The sequence below is a fragment of the Ochotona princeps genome, chromosome 11 (assembly GCF_030435755.1).
Source record: "Ochotona princeps isolate mOchPri1 chromosome 11, mOchPri1.hap1, whole genome shotgun sequence".
In the NCBI taxonomy this organism is placed as follows: Eukaryota; Metazoa; Chordata; class Mammalia; order Lagomorpha; family Ochotonidae; genus Ochotona; species Ochotona princeps.
The window spans coordinates 71,720,736-71,744,435 of NC_080842.1; the positions used below are offsets into that span (position 1 = coordinate 71,720,736).

General features: G+C 52.3%; 1 protein-coding gene across 1 annotated transcript in view; it reads left to right on the forward strand.

The window, feature by feature from the left end:
- The window catches only part of KIAA0232 (KIAA0232 ortholog), a 73,338-nt gene that overhangs the window by 40,467 nt on the left and 9,171 nt on the right, over window positions 1–23,700 (forward strand). The window contains exons 3-6 of the mRNA XM_058670307.1: window positions 3,905–4,042; window positions 15,839–15,905; window positions 16,763–16,844; window positions 18,416–21,695. Of these exons, the coding sequence (XP_058526290.1) occupies window positions 3,905–4,042; window positions 15,839–15,905; window positions 16,763–16,844; window positions 18,416–21,695 (3,567 nt within the window). The remainder of the gene's footprint in view (window positions 1–3,904; window positions 4,043–15,838; window positions 15,906–16,762; window positions 16,845–18,415; window positions 21,696–23,700) is intronic.

A 23,700-nucleotide genomic window follows, 5' to 3' on the forward strand; every position in this document is an offset into this window, starting at 1 on the left:
GCAAGGCAGCAAACAGCACGAGGGAGCTCTCAAGTGCAAGTGAAGAACAGAGTGCAAACCCTGAATGTAGTGTGCTGCTGCTCGCCGCCTCTGCTACACATGTGAAGTTTCTTAATGAATTCAACTACAGCGCCAGATAGCACTGTGTGCAAAGTTTACGGTGCCGTAAATCATTCTAACTAGCATGGTTTGACTCACGTAACATTGCATGTGGTCTCTTGTTTTGTCAGAAGACAAGAACGAGGGCCGGGTGTTTGCTGTAACAGGTTGCAGCGCGGCCCTCCACGTCTCTTGTTGGTGGCCTTGGGTCAAGTCCTGGCTCCACTGCTGAGTCAGGCCTCCACAGGCGATGGCTGTGGCGGGCGGGGCCTGCTGCCCGTGGGAGAGAGCTCAGTGTGGTCCAGCCCCTGGTGCTGCAGAGTGAGCCAGCGGGCAGGGGAGCGCTTAGGTTTTTGTTTGTTTCTCTCTGCCTTTCAAATGAAATAAATACAATAGGTTTTAAAGTGAAACCACAGGGCCAGTGTTGTGGTACAGTGTGATGCCCGCATCTCGTGTTGGTGTCACTTTAAGACCTGGCGGCTGCTCCACGTGTGTGTGTGTTTCTGTGGCCCCCGTTTATATCAACTCTGCCTTCCAAATTAAAACAGATAATCCCCTTTTAAAGAAGTAAAATCCTGGGACTGGGCTTGTAACGAGTAGGTAATGCTAACACTCCATGTGAGCAGTTTGGGTCCTGGCTCACCAACTTTCCATCTAGCTCTCTGCTCATGCGCCTGGGAAAGCAGCGGCAGGTGGCCCAGGTGCTTGGTCCTTGCCACCCATGTGGCCCAGGCCCGGCCACTGCAGCTATTTGGAAAGTGAACCAGCAGATGGAGGACCTGACTGTGTCTCTCTGACTTCAGTGTTCAAGTAAATAAAATTAGATTTGTAACGGGCTCCTTATTTCCCCATGAATTTGCAGTGGATGTGCTGTCCCAGGTGGAACTGCCGTTCTGGAGCGCGGCGTTCGCAGGGCTGGACAGAGAGCACTGCTGACTCCCATCAGCACGTGTCTACAGTTCACTTGAGGCACATTCACTCAATTTTCACTTTAAAGTAATTAAACTACAACATATTCACATGCTGAAATGCAAATATCAAGGAAAGAATGTAGCGGAATTTTATAAATGCTTTTTAAGCATTTAGTATGTTCAATTAAACCCATTCTTACAGATTAATGTTAACATTGGGCAATATCTGATCATGTGAAGACATTTTCAGAGATAAAAGTATATGCTTTTTTAAAAAAGGTTTATTTATTTTTATTGCAAAGTCGGATATACAGAGAGGAAGAGAGATAGAGAGGAAGATCTTCTGTCCGATGATTCACTCCCCAAGTGGCCTGCAGCTGCCGGAACTGAGCCAATCCAAAGCCAGGAGCCAGGAGCCTCTTCCTGGTCTCCCACGTTGGTTCAGGGTCCCAAGGCTTTGGGCTGTCCTTGACTGCTTTCCCAGGCCACAAGCAAGGAGTTGGATGGGAAGCGGGGCCACCAGGATTAGATCCAGCAGGGCTTGGGTCACCTGGCCCAGGTCACCTGGCCTGGGCCCCTGTGTCCATCTGTGAGGTGGGTGCCAAATTCGTGAGCCCTGAGGTGGAGAATCCAGCAGAATTTGGGTCGCCAGGCTCGGGCCCTTGGGACAACCAGCAATGGGGAGCCTGGCCCAGGTCCTTGGATTCACCTGCAAGAATATGCCCTCCTGAATGAAAAAGGTGGAGCAGTGAACACAGCCCCCGATGCCCATGGAGAATATGGCAGCACATTTGGTACCATCACAGAGGAAGGAGAACAGGGCAAATTAGACAACTACCCCTGCAGGCGATGACAGCAAAAACCTGGGTGAGTGGAGACTTGAGGCTGACCACGTCAACCAATGGGCACTGGGAGGAATGCATCACCCTTGGATCAGCAAAATCAACAGCACTGCAGATCCATCCAGACCGCTTGGGCAGAACCCGCAGCACGTGCACCACGGGGGGCCCTGGGCTGGTATCGGGTGGCCGTTCACCGTGCCTGGGTGCTCCGACATTTGGGAGGCTGGACGTGGCTTCCCCCTTTATTTCTCCATGTCCCCCAGAAACAAGAAATAGCAAATTTGGGAATAATAATTTCACCCATTTATCCATTTCATCCTGATCCACTATGTAGTTGCCATGAAAAATAAAAAGAACTTACATAGACAAAGGATTTGTAGTAACACAGGGTAGTGCTGCAGTCTAGCAGTGGGCTCAGCCTGCTACGCTACCGCGTCAGCCCCACGTGTGTGTGAAAAGCACGCAGGCGTCCGGGATCAGGAAGTAGAGCTGCCTGCTGCACCGTATCTGCTTTGCCGTCGGCTAGTCTCCTTGTACAGTTCATCTATGAGAGCATGTGTGGATGCATGTGTGTCTATTTGTTTTGTATTTTACATGCATGTCACCTTGATTCAGAGAGAACACGTGATACTTGTTCCTTTGGGATTGGCTTATTTCACTGAGCACAGTGGTCTCCAGACCTTGACAGTATGACACTAGATTTTCTACTATTTCCTAAACCTACTATGCCATGATATGTTAATACTATGAGGGAAAATTGTGGTCGTGGGTGAATGGATGGGGAACGGGGGAAATCCCCATACCTGTAAAACTGTATTATGGAAAATAATAGCGATTTAAAAAATACAAATATATATATAGTTTTAAAAAAAGGCATACACAAAAGGCTGAGAGAGGCACGCTGGGTTGCTTTTCCCGGGGCTGGTGCAGTGCCGCAGCGGCTAATCCTCCATCGGAGACTCCGTCATCCCATAGAGTGCCAGTTTGTGTCCCAGCTGTTCCACCTGGGATCCAGCCCCTTGCTTACGGCCTGAGGAAGCAGCAGGAGGACCTTACAGCACGTGGGAGACCCGGGGGAAGCTGCTGGCTCCCTGCTTTGGGTTAGCTCAGTTCTGGCTGTTGGGGCCATTTGGTAAGTGAACCAGCAGACACGGGGTCTTAGCGCCTATGTCTCTCCTTCTAAAATAAAAAGACAGACTTACAGGGAAAAGGAGAGAGAGAGAAAAAGTGAGAGAGGTCTTCTGTTCACTGGTTCATTCCCCAAATGGCCACAGTGGCCAGAGCTGAGCAGACCCAAGGCAGGAGCCAGGAGCTTCTTCCTGGTCTCCCACATGGGTGGGTGCAGGGTCCCAAGGCTTTGGGCCGTCCTCTACTGCTTTCACATCCCTGTGCACAGAGAGCTGGATGGGAAATGGAGCAGCCAGGACACGAACTGATGCCATATGGGATGCTGGTGCTTGACAGTAGAGGATGAGCCTGTTGAGCCATTGTGCCAGCCCCTCTTTAGGGAAAAAAAGAAGAAAGAAGGAAAAGTAGTTTTTACTTGAGCAGTAAGAGCCTGGGTGATTTATTTTTTCCCTTCCTTTCTGGTTTTGAATGTCTTTCAAATCTTTATTCTGTGCCTATGTAGTTGAGGAAAATAAAGTTAAAATCATTTCAAAATATCTTATATGTATTTGTTGTTTTTTCAGGCTACAGCAAGAAATATGGATTTGGTTGCAAAATACCAAATTCTGATAGTAACCTGGGTACTCACTGAAGAGTATCGTTGAAGAGCAGGAAGTACAGAAGAAATGATGTATAATTGTGTGTATAACTTAGAATTTATACTTAGATTTAATTTCATTTGCTCACACATGTCTGAGTTGTTTCCCAGGCAGCAGTTTCTTTAGCTGGTCATATTTGTTAAGGTCGTAAGTGATGGTTACACAGCACCCCTGACAGTTGGTGCGGCCTCTTAGCAGCGCGCGACGGGGAGCTTCGTAGGGGAGCTGTTTAGGGCGGAAGCAGTTACTTTGTCCTGACGTTTAACCTGGTGTGCTCTTACTGTAGGAGAATGACATCTTCCGGGGCTGGGAAAAAGGAGCTTGTAAGAAGTGGGGGAAGAGTAAGAAGAAGTGCCCGGATCTGACTCTGGAGGAGAGGAAGAAGCAGGCTGCTGTGCAGTGTCTCCGCTCGGCCTCGGATGAAGTAAGCTGGCGCTTCGTGCTTCCGGGGAGCCCCCACCCGCGTGCCGCTGTGGCGGGTGCAGCAGCATCCGTCCCTTGGCGGGGCTCTGTGTCTTCAGCTGTGAAACGCACTTACCTGTGGTATTCTAAAGAGAATGTGTGCAAGTGTCATAGCTCAGGATGTAACTGAGCATTCTGTATTCCTGTGGCTGTCTGGTCTACTCTGCGTGGCTGGATTGTCTTGGTAAGCACTGTTCTAGTGGTGGTGGAGCACGTTTCTCATGACTGGGTATCTGGGTGGCTCTTGCTGTTGATAAGGTGTCGAGGATGTTTGGGGAGCCGCTGTTTGCTCCGTGGTAGGGGTGGGGCAGTTCTGACACTTCAGGAGCACAAGTAAGCGTTCATAGCTAATAATTTTGTTTAGTATCTTGATTAGAAAATGTTGGAAGATTATTTGTCTTTTAACACTTAATATTAAGTATTTTTGATATATTTTAGCATCCTGAAATAACAAAGTAACTATAAATCAGGCTCATCTATTTAAGGTAGTACTCTGGGGACTGGTGCAGTAGCCTAGTGGCTAAAGTCCTCGCCTTGCATGCACCAGGATCCCGTATGGGCGCCGGTTCCTATCCAGGCTGCTCCACTTCCTCTCCAGCTCCCTACTTGTGGCCTGGGGAAGCAGTCGAGGACGGCCCAAAGCTTTGAGATGCTGTAGCGTGTGGGAGACCTGGAAGAGGTTCCTGCCTGGAAGAGGCTCCTGCCCCTGGCTTCGGAGTGGTTCAACTTGAGCCAGATACTTGGGGAGGGAACCAACAAACAGGGATTTTCTGTATCTCCTTCTCTCTGTAAATCCGCCTTTCCAATAAAAATAAATCTTGGGAAACAAAAAGGTAGTACTGTGGGTTCTCAGGTTACTGTCAGTTCTTAGGTATGACTGTGCAGTGTGGGGACAGGAACCTGTCCCAGAGCCACGTGTCTCATTGTGGGACCACAGGCTGCCTGTGCTTGGTAACCTGCCCAGATGTCTGTGCCTCCTAGCCTGTGTGCTTCTTAACACCTGCTGGTATTTCCCTCTCGGACGTTTTTGCCCAACCCAGAGTTCACTGGCTAAATCCTTACAGGATAAATGTGGAGCACAGGTGAAATGGCTCCCAGTCCTGCAGAGAAGGTGTTGGAGAGGGCTTGTTGTGAGCTATCTCAGGCCCTGGAGCAGTGAGCGCCCAGCCCAGGAGGTGCTGAGTTCCCAGGGCCAGGAGCAGTGAGCGCCAGGGCCAGGAGCAGTGAGCTCCCAGCCCAGGAGGGACTGAGTTCCCAGGGCCTGGAGCAGTGAGCACCCAGCCCAGGAGGGACTGAGTTCCCAGGGCCAGGAGCAGTGAGCACCCAGCCCAGGAGGTGCTGAGTTCCCAGGGCCAGGAGCAGTGAGCACCCAGCCCAGGAGGGACTGAGTTCCCAGGGCCAGGAGCAGTGAGCGCCCAGCCCAGGAGGTGCTGAGTTCCCAGGGCCAGGAGCAGTGAGCGCCCAGCCCAGGAGGGGCTGAGTTCCCAGGGCCAGGAGCAGTGAGCGCCCAGCCCAGGAGGGACTGAGTTCCCAGGGCCAGGAGCAGTGAGCGCCCAGCCCAGGAGGGACTGAGTTCCCAGGGCCAGGAGCAGTGAGCGCCCAGCCCAGGAGGGACTGAGTTCCCAGGGCCAGGAGCAGTGAGCGCCCAGCCCAGGAGGGACTGAGTTCCCAGGGCCAGGAGCAGTGAGCGCCCAGCCCAGGAGGGACTGAGTTCCCAGGGCCAGGAGCAGTGAGCGCCCAGCCCAGGAGGGACTGAGTTCCCAGGGCCAGGAGCAGTGAGCGCCCAGCCCAGGAGGGACTGAGTTCCCAGGGCCAGGAGCAGTGAGCGCCCAGCCCAGGAGGGACTGAGTTCCCAGGGCCAGGAGCAGTGAGCGCCCAGCCCAGGAGGTGCTGAGTTCCCAGGGCCAGGAGCAGTGAGCGCCCAGCCCAGGAGGGACTGAGTTCCCAGGGCCAGGAGCAGTGAGCGCCCAGCCCAGGAGGGACTGAGTTCCCAGGGCCTGGAGCAGTGAGCACCCAGCCCAGGAGGGACTGAGTTCCCAGGGCCAGGAGCAGTGAGCGCCCAGCCCAGCCCAGGAGGGATTGAGCCATCTCAGGCCCTGGAGCAGTGAGCGCCCAGCCCAGGAGGTGCTGAGTTCCCAGGGCCAGGAGCAGTGAGTTCCCAGCCCAGGAGGGACTGAGTTCCCAGGGCCTGGAGCAGTGAGCACCCAGCCCAGGAGGGACTGAGTTCCCAGGGCCAGGACCAGGAGCAGTGAGCACCCAGCCCAGGAGGTGCTGAGTTCCCAGGGCCAGGAGCAGTGAGCACCCAGCCCAGGAGGGACTGAGTTCCCAGGGCCAGGAGCAGTGAGCGCCCAGCCCAGGAGGTGCTGAGTTCCCAGGGCCAGGAGCAGTGAGCGCCCAGCCCAGGAGGGACTGAGTTCCCAGGGCCAGGAGCAGTGAGCGCCCAGCCCAGGAGGTGCTGAGTTTCTGGTGTCAAGAGTGTACCCTCAGCCAAGCCTTTCTCCTCTCTCAGTTGTTTTGTTCCTTCCTTCCCCACTCCCTTTTATTATTCTTTTTAAACATCTGAATCTCAGGAAGCTTCTGCTTCATAATCTAGGATAGAAATTTGAAAGTTAGCAATATGCTTCTGGGCACCATATCCTTACAACCAATAACGGTTCACCTGCTTTAAGAAATAAACACATACATAAATGTGGCTGGTGTTGTGTTTAGGTAAAGCTGCTACCTGCCAAGCTAGCATCCCATGTGAGTGCCTGTTGGAGTCCCAGGTGGCCGCTTCCCATCACCTCCCTGCTAACATGCCCTGGAAAACTATGGAAGATGGTGCAAGTTTTTGGGCCTGTTACCCACATTGGAGACTGAGATGGAGTTCAGGCTCCTGGCTTTGCTGGACCCAAGCCCAGCTATTATAGCCATCTGGGGAGTGAGCCAGTGATGGAAGATCTCTGTCTCCTGCTCCCTCTGTCTCTTTCAAAGATTTATTTATTTATTTTTATTGCAAAGTCAGATATACACAGAGGAGAGACAGAGAGGAAGATATTCCATCCAATGATTCACTCCCCAAGTGGTCTGCAGTTGCCAGAGCTGAGCCAATCCAAAGCCAGGAGCCTCTTCTGGGTTTCCCATGCTCACGCAGGAACCCAAGGCTTTGGGCTGTCCTCGACTGCTTTCCCAGGCCACAAGCAGGGAGCTGGATGGGTAGCGGAGCCACGGACACATACTGGCATCCATATGGGATCCCAGTGGATGCAAGGCAAGGACTTTTGCCACTAGGCTACTGCGCTGGGCCTATAACTCTACCTTTCAAATAATGCTTTAACTAACACACACACGCACACACGCACACACACACACACACACACTCTACAGGAATCTCTCACTAAAACCAAGTGCTGAAAGTAGACTAGTCCCAGGAGGGACCTCCATGTGGTTGCAGACAGTCACTTTGTCCAGTGACCCAGGATCTCTCGTTTGCTACTCTTGCTGGCTTTCTCTGCTCTGGTACATGCAGAGTGAAGGGTCACTCCAGCCCTCCCCTCACTGGTAACGACTGCAGTGTCCGGGGCCTTTCTGTGGGAGGGAACCTAACTGGCAGGGCTTGGACCAGGTGTCCACTCAGTTTGAATTGACTGGAGCTTCACTCTGTGGCAGTGGTCGCAGGGAAGGCATGGCTGGATGGTTACCCCAAAGTGCTTTCTGGATGCCGCACAGGCTGGGAAGCCTTGTAGAACTTGAAAGAGAATTCAGAATGCGAAGGCTTTCGCCCGACCCAGCCCTGGCCTTTGCGGCCCAGGAGATACGCTGTCTTTCACATGACTGGAAGGAATTTTTGTTGATGATCACATTGCTGTATTTTTTTCCTTTGAAGTGTTTTTCTGCTGTGAGGCTGCAAGGTGTTTACCTCTGTCCTGGTGGTGTTCCAAGTTCCAGTCCAAGGACCTTGACGTTCTTGGGAATTGGATAGTAAGGTGTGAAATTCTTATCTGCATGTGCAACCCAGGGCATTCAGAGCGGCTGAAGCCTTCTCCCTCAGGCAGGGTCGCTGCAGTGAGGACCAGGGCATCTGGCAGCCCCCTGGCTGACGTAAGAACAGTGTCCTGCCCGTGTGACGACGTGTGGGTTAGGTCAGCAAGATGGTGCTGGGGGCTAGGACCGGTGGCGTGGCAGCCGTTTCCTGTGGAAGCTGAGGTGGAGGCTGAGCAAAGCAGTGCCTGTTGGCCTCCCCCGGCCAGTGCAGGCCTGGTCCTCGCTGCGTCCCGTCACTGCTAAGGACTAGCACAGAGCCGGCCTACCTTTTCTGAAGCCTTGGCTGCTGCCGGAGAGTGTAACAGGCTGAAGGCCTGTGCTCTTTATTTAAATGAAAGGTGGAGTGCCGGGCCTGGGGTGCCTTCCGTTTAGGTGACCACAATAGCTGGGACTTGGAACTCCGTCTTGGTCTGCCACAGGAATGGTGAGGCCCAAGCATACTGACTACCCAGCACACAGCAAGGAGTTGGATTGAAAGTGGGGCAGCTGAGACTAAAACTGCCACTCTGGTAAGGGATGCCAGTGTTGCAGGTGCCAGCTTAACTTCCTGGGCCACAACATAGGCCAGCCTGGCATACATTGTAACTTTTCTCCATGATTGTGTACCTTGGCTGCTTTCCTCCAGGAAACTTCCCAAGTGTTTGATTGTGTTTGTCTGTGGGATGCTTCATTCATCCTCCCGCCCTGGGGAGAGAATGTGGGAAAACCTGGAGGCAGCTGGGTTGACGTGTGTGTGCACGTGTGTTGCTGGTTTTTTAAGGTTTCTTCGCCTCTCTGAAGGACTGAATGGCAGGAAGGAACACATTTTGCATCTGCTGGTTTACTTTCCCAACACCGAACAGCTAGGATAGGGCCAGGCACTCCATCCCGGTGTCCCACGTGGGTGGCAGGGATCCAGACACTTGGGCCACTGTTTGCTGCCTCCCAGGTACGTTGTCAGGAAACTGAATCAGAAGTGGTAGTAACGTGGACATGGACAGGGCACCCTAGTGTGGGATGTGTCCTTCCAAGTGGCAGCCTAACCCACTGAGTCGTAGCAGTGGTCCCAGGCAGGTCTGTGGCTCCTCCTGGCAATGGTGCCAATCACAGCCTTCATGCAGGTGCTGTGGCGGGAGACACATTTTGTTTTTCAAGTTTTTAAAAGTTTGGATCACTTCCCTGGGCACTGAGGGTATGAATTTGTGAATCCTTTGTTGAGTCTCCTTTCTCAGCACTCTTTTGTTGTTGGCTTAACTTGCAAATTTACTCTTTTAAAATTTGATATCTCCTATCTACTGGGCTACTCCACAAATATTTCCAAAGCCAGAAACCCAGAGCTCTTATATGGTTGGCAGGAACCCCTGTTGTTGAGCCATCACCTGCTACCTTCCAGGGCCAGTATTAGCAGGAAGCTGGAATTGGAAGTGTAGCCAGACCCCAGACCTCAAGCCCAGACATCTTGGGCTTTGGCTGTCCCACGCAGTGTCTCAACTCCTACGCCAAATGCCCATCCATAGTTGTAAATTTTTAAAGAGTTGCACACTGTTACTGGGTCTTCTCCCAGCGGTCTTCCAGCTCATCTAAGAGAAGTGTGGAGAGGGTGGAGCTGGACACAGGGGCATTTGGGAGCCTTGGTCTGTTGACAGCTTCACGACAGAGGAGCCTGAGGCTCAGTGTCTTAGAGCAGACATTTTATTTGCTTTGGATACTGTGGGTTAGCCAGGGCTCAACTGGAAGTTCTGTACTGGCCAAGTGACCTCACTGTGGCCTACGTGGCCCACAGGTCAGCATGGCAGGAGGCCGTGTGTCCCCTTCATTCTCGCGTCCTGGCATGCCATGGCCAGGAGTGAGCGACGGGAGCCCCTGCTTGTCAGGATGCCTGAGGCAGGGACAGGAAGCTAGACAAACTGGTGGGTTCGTATCCCACAGGCAGGAGAGTATGTGGGATTGTTGTGAGAAAGAGATTGCTACAAAAAAATTAAAATATTCAAGGAACAAGCAAAATAATAGGCATGAAAGACTCCACAGAAGTTTGGGAGATTCAGTGAAGGAAATCTCTCAAATTAGGACAAAACCAAATGAGGACTCGGTGGAGGCAGTGAGAGGCCCAGCTATGAAGGAGTCACCGTGTGATTGGCAGCATGTCCCAGCTGTGAGGCTGGAGGTTTGGCTAAAGGGTAACTGATTGACAAGGGGTCACGTGGGAGTCCACATGGAAAGGACAGGTGTGTGCGCAGCATGTCACGGGCCTGGGGGCCGTTCTGCGGAGGAAGGCTGACCTGTGAGATGGGGTGACGGGGCGGAGCGACGGGGAGGCAGAGTACAGCAGACTGTCTTCCATTCCGAGGATGGGCAGTGTGGATAGGCTGGAGAGGGTGGGAAATGACAGGAGCTTTTCAGGGAACATGCAAGTTGTTTTCAGAAGACCCTGGCCCCCAGCTGCAGTGCTGGACCCAGGCTCAGTCTGCACCCGTTGTCGCCGTCTCCACCCCAGCCCACAGCCAGCTAGCTGAGCACGTGGCGGGAGCCAGGCCCAGAGCTGAATGGAGATCCAGCAAGGGAGTTAATTACCATTGTCACTCCTCTACCTCAGACTCAAATTGTGACAAAAACAAAGGGCTTAAGGTGGGACACCCACATCCCACCTCAGTGCTGGGGCTGCAGACCACTGCCTGCGGAGGCCTCCACTGCCATGCTGTGGACCCAACTCCACTTTTCCCAGCTTCCCATGGAGATTCCCACTGCCATGCTGTGGACCCAACTCCACTTCCATTCCCAGCTTCCCGTGCAGAGGCCTACACTGCCAGGCAGCCAATCCGACTCCACTTCCGCTCCCAGCTTATCGCGGGGGCCCTCCCTGCCAGGCAGCCGTTGGTATCTCCGTGTTTGAGTCCCTGTTACCAACGTGGGAGAACAAGATAGGGTTCTAGAGTCTGTGGGCATTTGAGGAATGAACCAGTAGACCAGAGGATTCCTTCTGTTGTTGTCTTTCAAATAAAACGTAAAGGGTTTTTGAAAAAAATGAATGGAAAAAATGAGATTTTGGAAAATCAATGCCATGAAGATCTGGAAGTGGCGCTGTTGAAGTAAGGCCTTGTCTGTCATCTGAGGTCACCCTCCGTCCCCATGAGGGGAGTGCTGGAGTGGTGGCCTCACAGGGTAAGTGGCACGCCAGCCCTGTGCTGTCCAGTGAGTGCGGCAGGGCAGGAACAGAGAAGCAGCCCTGCTGCCCTCAAACCGAACATGTCCCCCTTGGCCCTGTTGTCAGCGACACGTGGCAGGCCTTGGTTTCCCTTGGTGCCCTGCGTGGCCCATGGGAACACCCGACCTTTGCTCCCAGATTAGCAGGGGTGTGCCTGGTGCACAGAGCGTGGCCCTCTCTGTGACTGCCCAGGACTTCTGATGCAGATGGGGACCCTGCAGCTCCAGTTGTCCAGAGCTGCCAGGTGGCAGAGCCTTGCGCCACGTGTCGGATGGGTGCTGGTGGGTGCAGGATGCTTTGAGTCAGGAGAACAGCTTCTGAGTTTGGTGAGAGAGTATTGTGGATGTTCTTGTTTTGTTTTGCTTTTAGAGTTATTTTTTTTTAAAGATTTATTTATTTTTATTACTAAGTCAGATATGCAGAGAGGAGGAGAGACAGAGAGGAAGATCTTCCGTCCGATGATTGACTCCCCAAGTGAGCCGCAACGGCCGGTGCTGTGCTGATCCGAAGCCAGGAGCCAGGAACCTCTTCCAGGTCTCCCACACGGTTGCAGGGTCCCAAAGCATTGGGCCGTCGTCGACTGCTTTCCCAGGCCACAAGCAGGGAGCTGGATGGGAAGTGGTTCAGCCAGGATTAGAACCGGCGCCCATATGGGATCCCGGTGCATTCAAGGCGAGGACTTTAGCCGCTAGGCCATTGCGCCGGGCCCATGATTGATTTGTTTTAAAAGCATAGCAGAGAGGGGTAGAGCTGCAGAGAGATGTTCCATGTACTGTTGGCCTCCCCACGTGCCACCAGAGCCAGCAGCTGCATCTCGGTCTCTCACATGCCCAGCAGGGACCCAGCACTTGGGCCGTCTTGCACTGCATTTCCCAGCTTCAGTAGTAGGGAACTGGATTGAAGTAGAGCTGCTGGCATCCCTTGGCATGCCTGCACTGCAGGTGGTGGCATTCCCTGCTGTGCCACACTGCTGGCCCCGGGTAGCATTGTACAGCCCAGTGCTTGCTATACTAAGTTATGAGTATAATTTAACTTTTTCTCATTTCTCAGCATACTATAAACTCCCAAAGTATTCTTGAATTCCTGTAGAAAAAGTGTAGCACTGGGCCCGGCGGCGTAGCCTAGCAGCCAAAGTCCTCGCCTTGAACGCCCCAAGATCCCATTTGGGCGCTGGTTCTAATCCTGGCTGCTCCACTTCCCATCCAGCTCCCTGCTTGTGGCCTGGGAAAGCAGTGGAGGACGGCCCAAAGCTTTGGGACCCTGCACCCGCGTGGGAGACCCGGAAGAGGTTCCTGGCTCCTGGCTTCGGATCAGCGCAGCACCAGCCGTTGCGGCTCACTTGCGGAGTGAATTATAGGATGGAAGATCTTCCTCTCTGTGTCTCCTCCTCTCTGAATATCTAACTTTGTAATAAAAATAAATAAATCTTTAAAAAAAAGTGTAGCACTAAAATAAAATGACCGAAATTCTCCAGTAACTTCCCTGATAGTTGGAAAGTGATGAAGTTTCTCCTGAGTGGCTCTGAATTACTGCCAGAAAGCATCGGGGTGTGGCGATGCTTTCTACGGCCCCTCTGCTCCTGCACTGGCCGTCACGCAGCCCAGGGCTTCATGCTTTAATGAGTATGAGGAGGTCCCGGCAGGAACTGGAGAGCTTGCTTCACACACGGTGAAGAGTGAGCACTCGGGGCTGTTTTGATTATTCATATAGGAAAGCAAGTGCTCAAACATACGTTTGTTGTTCCATGTAAATAAATGTGTGTGTGGTCTATAGTTGACTTCCAGGAGAGAGTCTACAGAAAACCCCGTGGCTGGTTTGCAGTAGTCACTCTGGGAGTGTGTTCAGGGGCAGCTCTGATTCAGAGTGTTTAAGGAGGGTTAATCAGCGGTCCCTGGAGGTTGAGTGTTCTGCCCTGGAGACCGAGCCTGGGCTGAAAACAGTGGCTCGCGGAGCAGGGCAGCGTGCGGCGGTCAGCTGACAGTGGTGTTCGTTTCGGGCTCTGGGGGGAACGCACTGAGATAGTCATGCCCGGCACACCTTGAACGCCATGGTAAGCTCCCCCTTTCTGGCGGACTTGTGCGTGGAGAAATGTTCGTGGCTCGTGTCTACCATGGTTATTAGGAGTGTTTTCAGAGGAGCGGCAGCTCTGCTTGGGCCCGTCTCCGTGTATCTTTGTTAACAGTGGTGCTGTGGTGCGGACAGAGTATTGGCTGAGTGTGGATGGTCGACTGTTCTTGTTGTCATTGTTTCTTGCTGTTCAAGCCATGGAACTGTGGGGTTTCTTGCTTAGGATCGCTGTAAGCCGTGTGCTGAGTCATTTCGAGTTAAGCGAATGGGTTCAAGTTCTATTCTTAGCCCCGAAGGCCCGGTGAGGACATAGGGTTAGCCAACGAACTGCTTGCCCTGCCTGGGGTTTCTGTTTGGGGCAGTGCCACCAAAGCCAACTTGATTCCATTGTACATCAGACTTGCCGTGTTAAATATATTTAAGGTTTCTAACAGACATGTTTATCATTTTGTCAGTTGTAAAGATTTTTCTCCTCACATGAGAAGTAGAAAAATTAAGTCTGTGTGGTAAAAGATCACTTTACACTTATTGCCAACCTTGATGTTACACTAAAGGGGAACCCTGTCGTTACACTGAGCTGTGTTTGTGCACAGCTCACGCCTGCTCAGAGCACACGCTCCTTACACTGACCCGTGACTGCACAGCTCACACTTGCTCAGAGCACACGCTCCTTACACTGATCGTGACTGTGCACAGCTCACACCTGCTCAGAGCACACGCTCCTTACACTGACCCGTGACTGTGCACAGCTCACGCCTGCTCAGAGCACACGCTCCTTACACTGACCCGTGACTGTGCACAGCTCACACCTGCTCAGAGCACACGCTCCTTACACTGACCCGTGACTGTGCACAGCTCACACCTGCTCAGAGCACACGCTCCTTACACTGACCCGTGACTGTGCACAGCTCACACTTGCTCAGAGCACACGCTCCTTACACTGACCCGTGACTGTGCACAGCTCACGCCTGCTCAGAGCACACGCTCCTTACACTGACTGTTCTGTGCACAGCTCACGTCTGCTCAGAGCACACACTCCTTACACTGACTGTTCTGTGCACAGCTCACACCTGCTCAGAGCACACGCTCCTTACACTGACTGTTCTGTGCACAGCTCACACTTGCTCAGAGCACACGCTCCTTACACTGACCCGTGACTGCACAGCTCACACTTGCTCAGAGCACACGCTCCTTACACTGACTGTTCTGTGCACAGCTCACACCTGCTCAGAGCACACGCTCCTTACACTGACTGTTCTGTGCACAGCTCACACTTGCTCAGAGCACATGCTCCTTACACTGACTGTTCTGTGCACAGCTCACACCTGCTCAGAGCACACGCTCCTTACACTGACTGTTCTGTGCACAGCTCACACCTGCTCAGAGCACACGCTCCTTACACTGACTGTTCTGTGCACAGCTCTCACTTGTTCCAGACTCTGAAGAGTGGACAGCTTTCATAGTTGTTCTCTATGCTGAATGCTTTACTGTTTTATGTTGAATATTCACTTAGAAAAAGAAAAAAATCACCTTTTTCTCTTTCAATTGAGAGGTTTTAGAGTACCAGTGAGCTTTTTTTGGTCTGGTTTGAGACCATTCTCACATCGGTATTTAATATTGTCTTGATGACGACTGGCTTTGGACATCTGATTGGCATTTGGGCCATTGGTATGCCCCTAATCAGGATGAGTACCTCCGGGAAACAGAAGCTATTCTGGAAGGGAAGGAAGTTAATACTTTAACATTTTATCAGTAAGTTCCATTTAATGTTCTTCATTATTAGTAAAATGTATACTAATTTTGGGGCTCGGCAGCGTGGCCTAGTGGCTAAGGTCCTCGCCTTGATCCCATATGGCCGCTGGTTCTAATCCCGTCAGCTCCACTTCCTCTCTATCTCTCCTCCTCTCAGTATATCTGACTTTGTAATAAAAATTTTAAAAAATAATAAAAATATTTTAAAAAGTATACTAATTTAGATCTACAGTCCTGTAATTTTTTTTAAAGATTTATTTATTTTATTACAAAGTCAGATATACAGAGAGGAGGAGAGACAGAGAGGAAGATCCTCCGACTGATGACTCACTCCCCATGTGACCGCAACGGCCGGTGCTGTGCCGATCTAAAGCCGGGAACCAGGAACTTCTTTCTGGGTCTCCCATGCGGGTGCAGGGTCCCAAAGCTTTGGGCCGTCCTCAACTGCTTTCTCAGGCCACAAGCAGGGAGCTGGATGGGAAGTGGAGCTGCAGGGACTAGAACTGGCGCCCAGTTATATGGGATCCTAGGGCGTTCAAGGCAAGGACTTTAGCCGCTAAGGCCATTGCGCCTGGCCCCAGTCCTGCAATTTTTGACACCTGGTATTCATTTAGATATAGGCAGTAGGTTTCACTAGCATGAAGGACTTGCAAAGTGTTGGTGTGAAAGCAGAGTTATGCTGAGCCCTGGTGTTTGTGTACCTTGCAGTAACCTGATGTGTCTGTTGTCACACAGAGCTCTGGGATCGAGACGTTGGTGGAGGAGCTGTGCTCCAGGCTGAAAGACCTACAGAGCAAGCAAGGTGAGACTGCTCCCGCAGAGGCCAGGGGCCAGCATCTGCCAGGCTGCCATCCGCTGAGCGAAGGCTCACACTTGAGCCAAGGCAGAACTTGACTGAAGTCTTATAGCTTGATGTGGGGCCTCGGGCAGCATCCTGCTGCCTGCAGCTCTGTTGGGGCTTCCGTGGCAGTGCCTGGCACAGCTCACAGACCTGCCTGCTCCTGCAGAAGCGACTTGATCTGCAGGTGCCCGGGTAGGCAGGAGCTCTGCCTGCTTCTCTCCTCTTGCATTGCTGTCTTCAAGAACACAGGTTGGAGCAGTATTTTCGCTCCCCCAAGCCCTGAGTCCTCCTGTGAAGGGCATAGGTTGGTTGCTTAGTTCTAGTCTAGGACGGTGCCGTGGCTGAGCCGCAGGCATGGACTCCTGGCTTTCTATTTTGGATGGAATACAGCTGCTGCCCGCGTACGTGCTAAGTATGTGAGCTATGGCCACAAAGAGTTCTCATGGACTGCTTTGATCAGAATGAGTCGTTACAAAGTCTGTAGGTGGAGAATTTTGTAGGAAAGTGTTTTTGGAACGTGAACAGATGTTCCCTGCTTCTGGTCTAATTAGTAAGTACAGAGGGGATTCAGTCTCTTAATTAAATGCCTCTAGAGCACTGTATCGGTGTGGGATGAGTGACATTCACTTCTTAGCCAGAGAATTCTCTCGGGCATACTAGAGAAATAGGTTTTTATTAAAAGAAAAAAAAAACTGCTATCGAGTCTTTTTTTAAGCCAAGAAAACCTCTGTCATCTCTGATTAAAGTTACTTTTTTAAAGCATGGGCATTTACTAACTAGATGTAAGACACATTTTCCCAATTTTTGTTTTATAACAGAAGAGAAGATTCACAAAAAATTGGAGGGGTCTCCCTCTCCAGAGGCGGAATTGTCCCCCACAGCAAAGGATCAAGTGGAAATGTATGTAAAACCATGTTCTGTAATCAAGTGTGTGTGTGTGTGTGTGTGCGCAGCGCTGAAACCAGACGGTGACTGCTACATGGTTTCCATTGTTTTTGTCTGTCATTTATTTTGTTTCATATTTGGTAACTTAGAAAACATCTAACCCTTATTGTGGAATTGACAGAATCAGGTGAGGATGAGATGGTTCTCTTTGTATGAATGAGGTGAGAAAGGGTGTCATTGCTAAGTCATGGACCCTTGGAGGTCACGGGCTCCTGTGTGGCAGCACAGAGGGACACCTGTCCTTGTCCCCGAGCAAGGTCAGGGAGTTCCCACCACTGAGGCAAGGGACGCAGGCAGACCCTTGACCTTCCCAAACCTCTTTGCTAGAAACACTTTCGACTCTTGTAAATAAGTAGAGTTAAAATGGGTGTCCTTAGTACAGATTTTTTAGAAACCTCCTGAACTGCTAAATTCTAAGGAAGAAATAGCATGTCGTTGGTTGTGTAGACTGGTGCTGTCCGTTTACCAGTAGCGTGAGCAAGCTGCCTATAGCTGCTGCGTTTGGAAAGCAGCTCTTCAAGCTGTGATGTTCCCCAAGTGTGACATTCTGATGAAAGGCAGTTGTGAAAAAGCGTATAATAATGCAGGAATGATTTTCTCATATTGATTATATGTTAAAGTGTTAATATTGGCCACATAACTGTATTATTGGCATTAATTTCAACTGTTTCCTCCTAAACTTTTGATGTGACTGTTAGAACATTTAAAATTGCCCGAGAGGCATATGGTGTCTTCCTGCTGCACGGCGCTGACATAGCTGAGGTCTTGTGTGAACTTGGCCTTCGTGGCTGTTGCCCAGGGGGCTCGTGTGGGTCACTGGTCTCATCAGGCCGTGTGGGTGTTCACGTCCTCACTCGGGTCCAGTGTAGCACTAGCTGACTGCCCAGATCAGCCGTGGCGTTGGGAGCCTTGCCCTGTCTTCTCTGCTGAGCGCTGGACTGTCATGGTCCACGCTGCTTCTGAGGGCTCGCCTCAGTGAGGGCAGCTGCTGAAGGTGGTGCTGTCATGCTCTCTCAAGTGGAATCATTAGTGCCCCCTTTTGTAGGGGAGGCCACAGAGCCCCAAGAGGTGCAACCCCAGGCCTCAGGTCACCCAGCGGAGTTCAGGCTACGGACTGCTTTGCTGTACACGTGTTTCTGGTGCTCTGGGACCCTCACTTGATAGTGGACGTAGACAGACATTTCATAATGACCTTCATGTCATAGCAGAGTGAGATTCAGACACTTCTTACGGAACAGGCAACATTTTCTGGACTACATCATTTTGTTACTTTTGTCTTCTTGATCAATTAAAAAGTGTCATTTTACATATTTGACATTTCTTACTATGTAAGCAGAAATCGGTGCCTGGTGCCTAGGACTGGCTCGACCATTTGAAGTGACAGTAAACAGTCCTGCACTTGGCAGCTTGGGAATGCTGCGAGAGCCGACTGGGTTAGCATGCTGTGTCCGCTCCTTTGGTGGCGACTGTGTCTGCTCCCCGGACGCGTGAGTGACCAGGTGTTGATTCTGTGCCCTGTTTTGCAGGTACTATGAAGCCTTTCCGCCACTTTCTGAGAAGCCAGTCTGCCTGCAGGAAGTCATGACTGTGTGGAACAAGTCCAAAGTCTGTTCTTATTCTAGCTCCTCTTCGTCATCCACAGCGCCCCCAGCCAGCACAGGCCCGTCGTCTCCCAAGGACTGCCACAGTGAGAGCGAGACCATCCAGGAGAGAAGCAGCAAAGCGCCCTGCACTGCGCCCGAAGGGACCCAGCGCAGAAGCCTCGAGGAAGAGGTCAAGGTCGGGAACGGCACCGCTCAGGAAAAGCCCGCCTTGTACAAGAAGCAGATCCGACAGAAGCCCCAAGGGAAGGCTCGGCCTCGCTCGTGGTCCTCCGGCTCCAGCGAGGCCGGCTCCAGCTCCAGCGGGAACCAGGCAGAGCTGAGAGCATCCCTGAAGTACGTGAAAGTGAGACACAAGGCTCGAGAAATCCGAAACAGAAAAGGCCGCAGCGGGCCGGGCAGGCTGGCCCTGAAGCAGGGCGAGAAGGGGGACCGGAGCGGCCACGCTGGAAGCAGCAGCAGCGGCAGCGGCTCGGTCAGACAGCTCTGCAGACGGGGCAAGCGGGCCCTGAAGGAGGCTGGGAGGAGAGAGCCTGGGAGCGCCGGAGGGCCCGACGTGTGCGTGGCCAGCGGGAACGACAGGGAGTACAAGGAGGAGCCGCTGTGGTACACGGAGCCCATCGCGGAGTACTTCATTCCTTTGAGCAGGAAAAGTAAACTGGAGACCACGTACCGGCACAGGCCGGAGACAAGCGAGCTGACGGCCGAGGCGGTGGAGGAGCTGTCTGGGGCCGTGCATGGGCTTTGTATCAGCAACAATAATATTCCTAAAACATACCTCGCAGCAGGCACTTTCATTGATGGCCATTTTGTCGAAATGCCTGCGGTTATCAATGAGGACAATGACCTCACTGGGACCTCATTCTGTTCTCTGCCGGAGGACAGCGAATACCTGGATGATATTCATCTCTCAGAATTAACACACTTCTATGAAGTGGATATTGACCAATCCATGTTGGATCCTGGTGCCTCAGAAACCATGCAAGGAGAAAGTCGGATTTTGAATATGATTCGACAAAAAAGCAAAGAGAATACAAATTTTGAGGCAGAATGTTGCATAGTGTTAGATGGGATGGAGTTGCAAGGGGAACGTGCAATATGGACAGACTCGACCAGCCCCGTGGGTGCCGAGGGCCTGCTCCTGCAGGACCTTGGCAACCTGGCTCAGTTTTGGGAATGCTGCTCCTCCAGCTCGGGTGATGCCGACGGAGAGAGTTTTGGGGGAGAGTCTCCAGTTAGACTGTCGCCCATCTTGGACGGCACGATGTTCAGTTCACACTTGCTCGCTGGCAAGCAAGAGCTGTTTCCGGAGATGGCCGAAGGAGCCGGCGGCGTGAGCTCTGGTCTCTCGGTGTTTGAAGTGCAATGCAGTAAGTCTGTTCTCCCGTTTCCTTTTGAAACACTCAACTTGGGAAACGAAGACACAGGTTCCAGTGCTAACGTGCTTGGGAAGACGCAATCCAGACTGCTCCTATGGGCCAAAAATAGTGCCTTTGAAGAAAACGAACACTGTTCTAATCTTTCAACAAGAACTTGTAGTCCATGGTCCCATTCGGAAGAAACACGTTCAGACAACGAGACGCTAAACATTCAGTTTGAAGAATCCACACAGTTTAATGCAGAGGATATTAATTATGTCGTTCCTGGAGTCTCGGCAAATTATGTAGACGAAGAACTGCTAGATTTTTTGCAAAATGAAGCTGGTCAGCGAAACAGAACTCTAGGAGAAATTCCTACATTGGTTTTCAAGAAAAAATCTAAACTAGAATCTGTGTGTGGTATTCCACTAGAACAAAAACCAGACAACAAAAACTTTGAAACTCCACAAGTAGGGAGTGAGAGTGGTCCACGTGGAGATGGCTACACCTCAGGGGTTATTAAGGACATTTGGACAAAGATGGCAGATGGGAGCTCTTTGGCCACAGTAGAACTAGAAGGGATTGACGATGAGTTGTTTTCAGCAGATGTGGATAGCTGCTGCTGCTGTTTGGGTCCTGAGGCCAAGGTGGAGGCCCTGGAGCAGCCGCACAGGGCTGTGCAGAGGTCAGAATACCACCTTTGGGAGGGGCAGAAGGAGAACCCAGAGAAAAGAGTGTTTGTTCCTAGGGAGCTGTCCAAGGCGGGTGGGGGGGATTACACCACGCCCTCCAAGCCCTGGGCTGTCGCTCAGGACAAAGAGAGCACGTTCATTCTCGGGGGAGTCTATGGAGAACTCAAGGCCTTCGGCAGCGATGGGGAGTGGGCTGTGCTCCCACCCGGCCCCGCGAGAGGAAGCTTGTCGCAGTGTGCGGCTTCCCACGTCGTGACCATTGCAGGCACAGACGTCTGTGTGACCCCCGGAAGCAGCTTCGCTCCCGGCCACAGACAGCTGTGGAAACCCTTCGTGTCACTTGAGCACAACGATCAGCCGAAGAGCGGAGAAAATGGATTAAACAAGGGATTTTCTTTTATCTTCCATGAAGACTTACTAGGAGCTTGCAGTAACTTTCAAGTGGAAGATCCCGGACTCGAGTATTCATTCTCTTCCTTTGACTTCAGCAATCCATTTTCACAAGTTCTGCACGTGGAATGTTCGCTGGAACCCGAGGGCATTGCGTCTTTGAGCCCCAGCTTCAAGCCCAAGTCCATCCTCTGCTCTGAGTCAGACGGTGAGGCCTTTCACCCTCGGATCTGCGGGGTTGACAGGACGCAGTACAGGGCCATTCGCATCTCTCCTCGGACTCACTTCCGCCCCATCTCTGCATCAGAGCTGTCCCCAGCGGGAGGAAGTGAGTCCGAGTTTGAGTCTGAGAAAGACGAAGCGAACATCCCCGTCCCTTCTCGGGTTGACGTGTTTGAGGATCCACAGGCCGACCTCAGGCCTCTGGAAGAAGATGCAGAGAAGGAAGGCCACTACTATGGGAAGTCAGAGCTTGAGTCTGGAAAATTCCTGCCTCGGTTAAAGAAGTCCGGGATGGAGAAGAGTGCTCAGACCTCCCTTGATTCGCAGGAGGAGGCAGCAGGCATCCTGCTGGGAGCCAAGCCAGATCCGTGCTTGGGGTGCAGCAAGAGCCAGTCTCTGGAGACTGATCTGGAGAGCTCGGAAGCAAACTGTAAAATAATGACACAGTGCGAGGAAGAAGTGAGTCACTTGTGCAGTTGCAGGGCAGGTTGCCAGTTCCCTGCTTACGAAGATAATCCAGTCTCTTCAGGACACCTGCGAGAGGTATGTGTGCTGCTGTGTGTCGGTGTTTGGCGGGAGGACTGGGCCAGGCCAGTCACTGGGAGATTAGGGTGATGGCTTAAACACTAAAGCGTTATGTTCAGGGACTTAATTTTGCATAAGTCGGGACTAGACGGTAGACTTTTCTGCAGAGGACCAGTTCTACATAAGCGACAAGAGCAAAGTTCTTATGTGTTACTGTACAGGTACGCTTCAAAAAGCCTACTGGATAATCATAGCTGAAAGTTGATGGGTCAGGGAATGGCTGGCAGCAAGAAGCTTGCAGCCTCCTGGAGCCCAGGGACTTGAGTGGAACCTGCGTTCCACCTACAAGCAAAGGCACAGCTGTCGCAGTTCCTAAAAGTCAGTCCACAAATACAGAGTAGCTGCTGCGGCTGCGCAGTGAATCTGTCAGATGGCACGCCAGCCTCGCTGGTGGGCACCACTGCACTCCCTGGCTGTATTCCAAGGAAGCAGTTTGTTGTTAAGTTGATGGTACAGGAAAAAACATGGCCATTTCCTGTTTCACGAAAAAGCATATTCTTCCCGATGTCCAGCTGCTGACAGGGGCAGTGGTGCCCGCCATTTACCCAGAGGCCTGGTGTGCCAGCACAGAGATGTGGAGCGCTGCCTCCCTCCGGCCAGCCGCACCCCCTTCCCAGCCCCCCTCCCCCTCACCGGCTCCTCTGCCCGCCCACACCTGTGCTGGGCTTCCCTTCTGCCCCTTGCTGCTCATGGACTTTGTTTCTTTTTTTGCCGCGTTTTCCTCCTCTAGTGAGTTGCCTATCTGTGTGCTTCCTTGCACAAGCTGCTTGTTTACCCTCCGCTCGAGTCGCAGGGTCTCCGGGTGCTGCTGCTTGTCTGCGGTCACTCTGCGGTGACTTGAGAACCACTGCCCTTGCCAGCTTGCCCAAGAATCCCTGGAGGGAGGAGTTTAAAGCAGTAAAATAAGAACTAAAAACAAAGTCCCATTGTTAGCCTGTCACCTGCTTGTTTTTTGCCCCATTTTCACCCTCAAATATTGCTTTATGTACCTTGTATCTCACCTGGCTCCGGACTGGGGAGAAAGGAAAGGAGGAAGGAAGCAAGATTCCACATCCCGCCACTACTGTGCGCCTTCGCTTCCTAGTATGTTGGTGGAATTTTGTGTTAGCTGAATTCTGCATTTTCTTGAAAAGTCTTGGCTTCCAGACAGTTCCCGGCAGACATCTGGGGTTGCCTGGAGGCCAAGGCTGTGCCTGCATGGTGGGCACGGGCCTCTGTCCAGTTACTCTGGGCACTCCATCATAGACATCACCTGAGGCCCAGAGACTGCCAGTTAGAGGCATTCTTGTCGGGGCTTTGGGGTCAGGCTGGGATTAGGGCTGGCTTCTGTCATATGACGTTGCCTGGCCAGGGGGGGTGCTCCTAACTGGATGTTCCCACCCCCTTCCCCGGCTGAAGCCAGTCCTAGCAGACCTGCTTCCAGGTCGCCAGTAGCCCATTTGTTGGTCATCCAGTAGAATTGGTTTTTAGGAACATGAACACTTTGCAGAGGTTAGTCACCTCACATCTTTGCTTGCCTGTCATACACCTGTCCCCAAGGCCGAGGCCCTGGGTGAGAACAGCTTTATCCTGGCTGCGGAAGTAGGCAGAGGAGTGACTTGACTCAATCAGGAGGTCTAAGAGGGTGGGCACAGTGAGGAGCCCCCCAGCACCTGCTGGCAGGAGCTCTGGACTCTAGTCCAAGGCTCAGCAGTGCACATGCTTTCTTTGTGCTCAAGTGGCACTTGTTGGTAACCGCCCCTTGTCAGCTTTCTGGGTGCTGATCATTGAAAGGACGCACTGTCTTGTCTTTCAGGGGCTTTGGACCCGTGCAGTGTGAGTCATGTGATGGGAGAGTGGCTTGGCATGAGACAGGTGGCAGGAGGAGTGTGCAGTGTGAGTCACGTGGTGGGGAAGTGGCAGAGCCTTCAGGAGGATGCCACAGCTGTGGGAGCTGGGCTGGGGCGGGAGCGGTGGCCTGGCA